Source organism: Buceros rhinoceros, unplaced genomic scaffold (assembly GCF_000710305.1).
Source record: "Buceros rhinoceros silvestris isolate BGI_N320 unplaced genomic scaffold, ASM71030v1 scaffold26807, whole genome shotgun sequence".
NCBI lineage: Eukaryota > Metazoa > Chordata > Aves > Bucerotiformes > Bucerotidae > Buceros > Buceros rhinoceros.
The window spans coordinates 8,465-8,777 of record NW_010423150.1 but is presented as its reverse complement, the minus strand read 5'-3'; the positions used below and the strand labels follow the sequence as shown (position 1 = coordinate 8,777).

Below are 313 nucleotides of genomic sequence, written 5' to 3'. Positions count from 1 at the left end.
CCCCCTGCCTCTCTGCCCTCTCCCGCGCACCAGGCTCCCTCCCAAGCTGGGAAAAGTCCGGCAGAAAAGTCTCATGAGACACCCCCCTCAAATCACCCCTGCGAGAGCCCAGCTCAGACAAGCACCGGCTCCAGCTTTGCCCCTCGCCCGCTCACTTGTGGGTCTCCTCGGCAGACGCCTCTGGCTCTCCTGCCCCCGGCCCTTGGCTTTTGTCCTTCTCCTCCGGGCCCTCTGCTTTTTGCGACAGGGATTCACCATTCACAGGACCCGACAAGTCTAAAGGGAAGAGAGAGGCTCAGACACGCGGGTCCTC

At 62.9% G+C, this 313-nt stretch overlaps 1 protein-coding gene across 1 annotated transcript in view; it reads right to left on the bottom strand.

The window, feature by feature from the left end:
- Positions 1-151: 151 nt before the first annotated feature.
- The window catches only part of LOC104497127 (hepatoma-derived growth factor-related protein 2), a gene marked incomplete at its 5' end in the record, with an annotated part of 8,083 nt that continues 7,921 nt past the window's right edge, over positions 152-313 (bottom strand). Inside the window, one exon of the mRNA XM_010140341.1 lies at positions 152-276. Within this exon, the coding sequence (XP_010138643.1) occupies positions 152-276 (125 nt within the window). The remainder of the gene's footprint in view (positions 277-313) is intronic.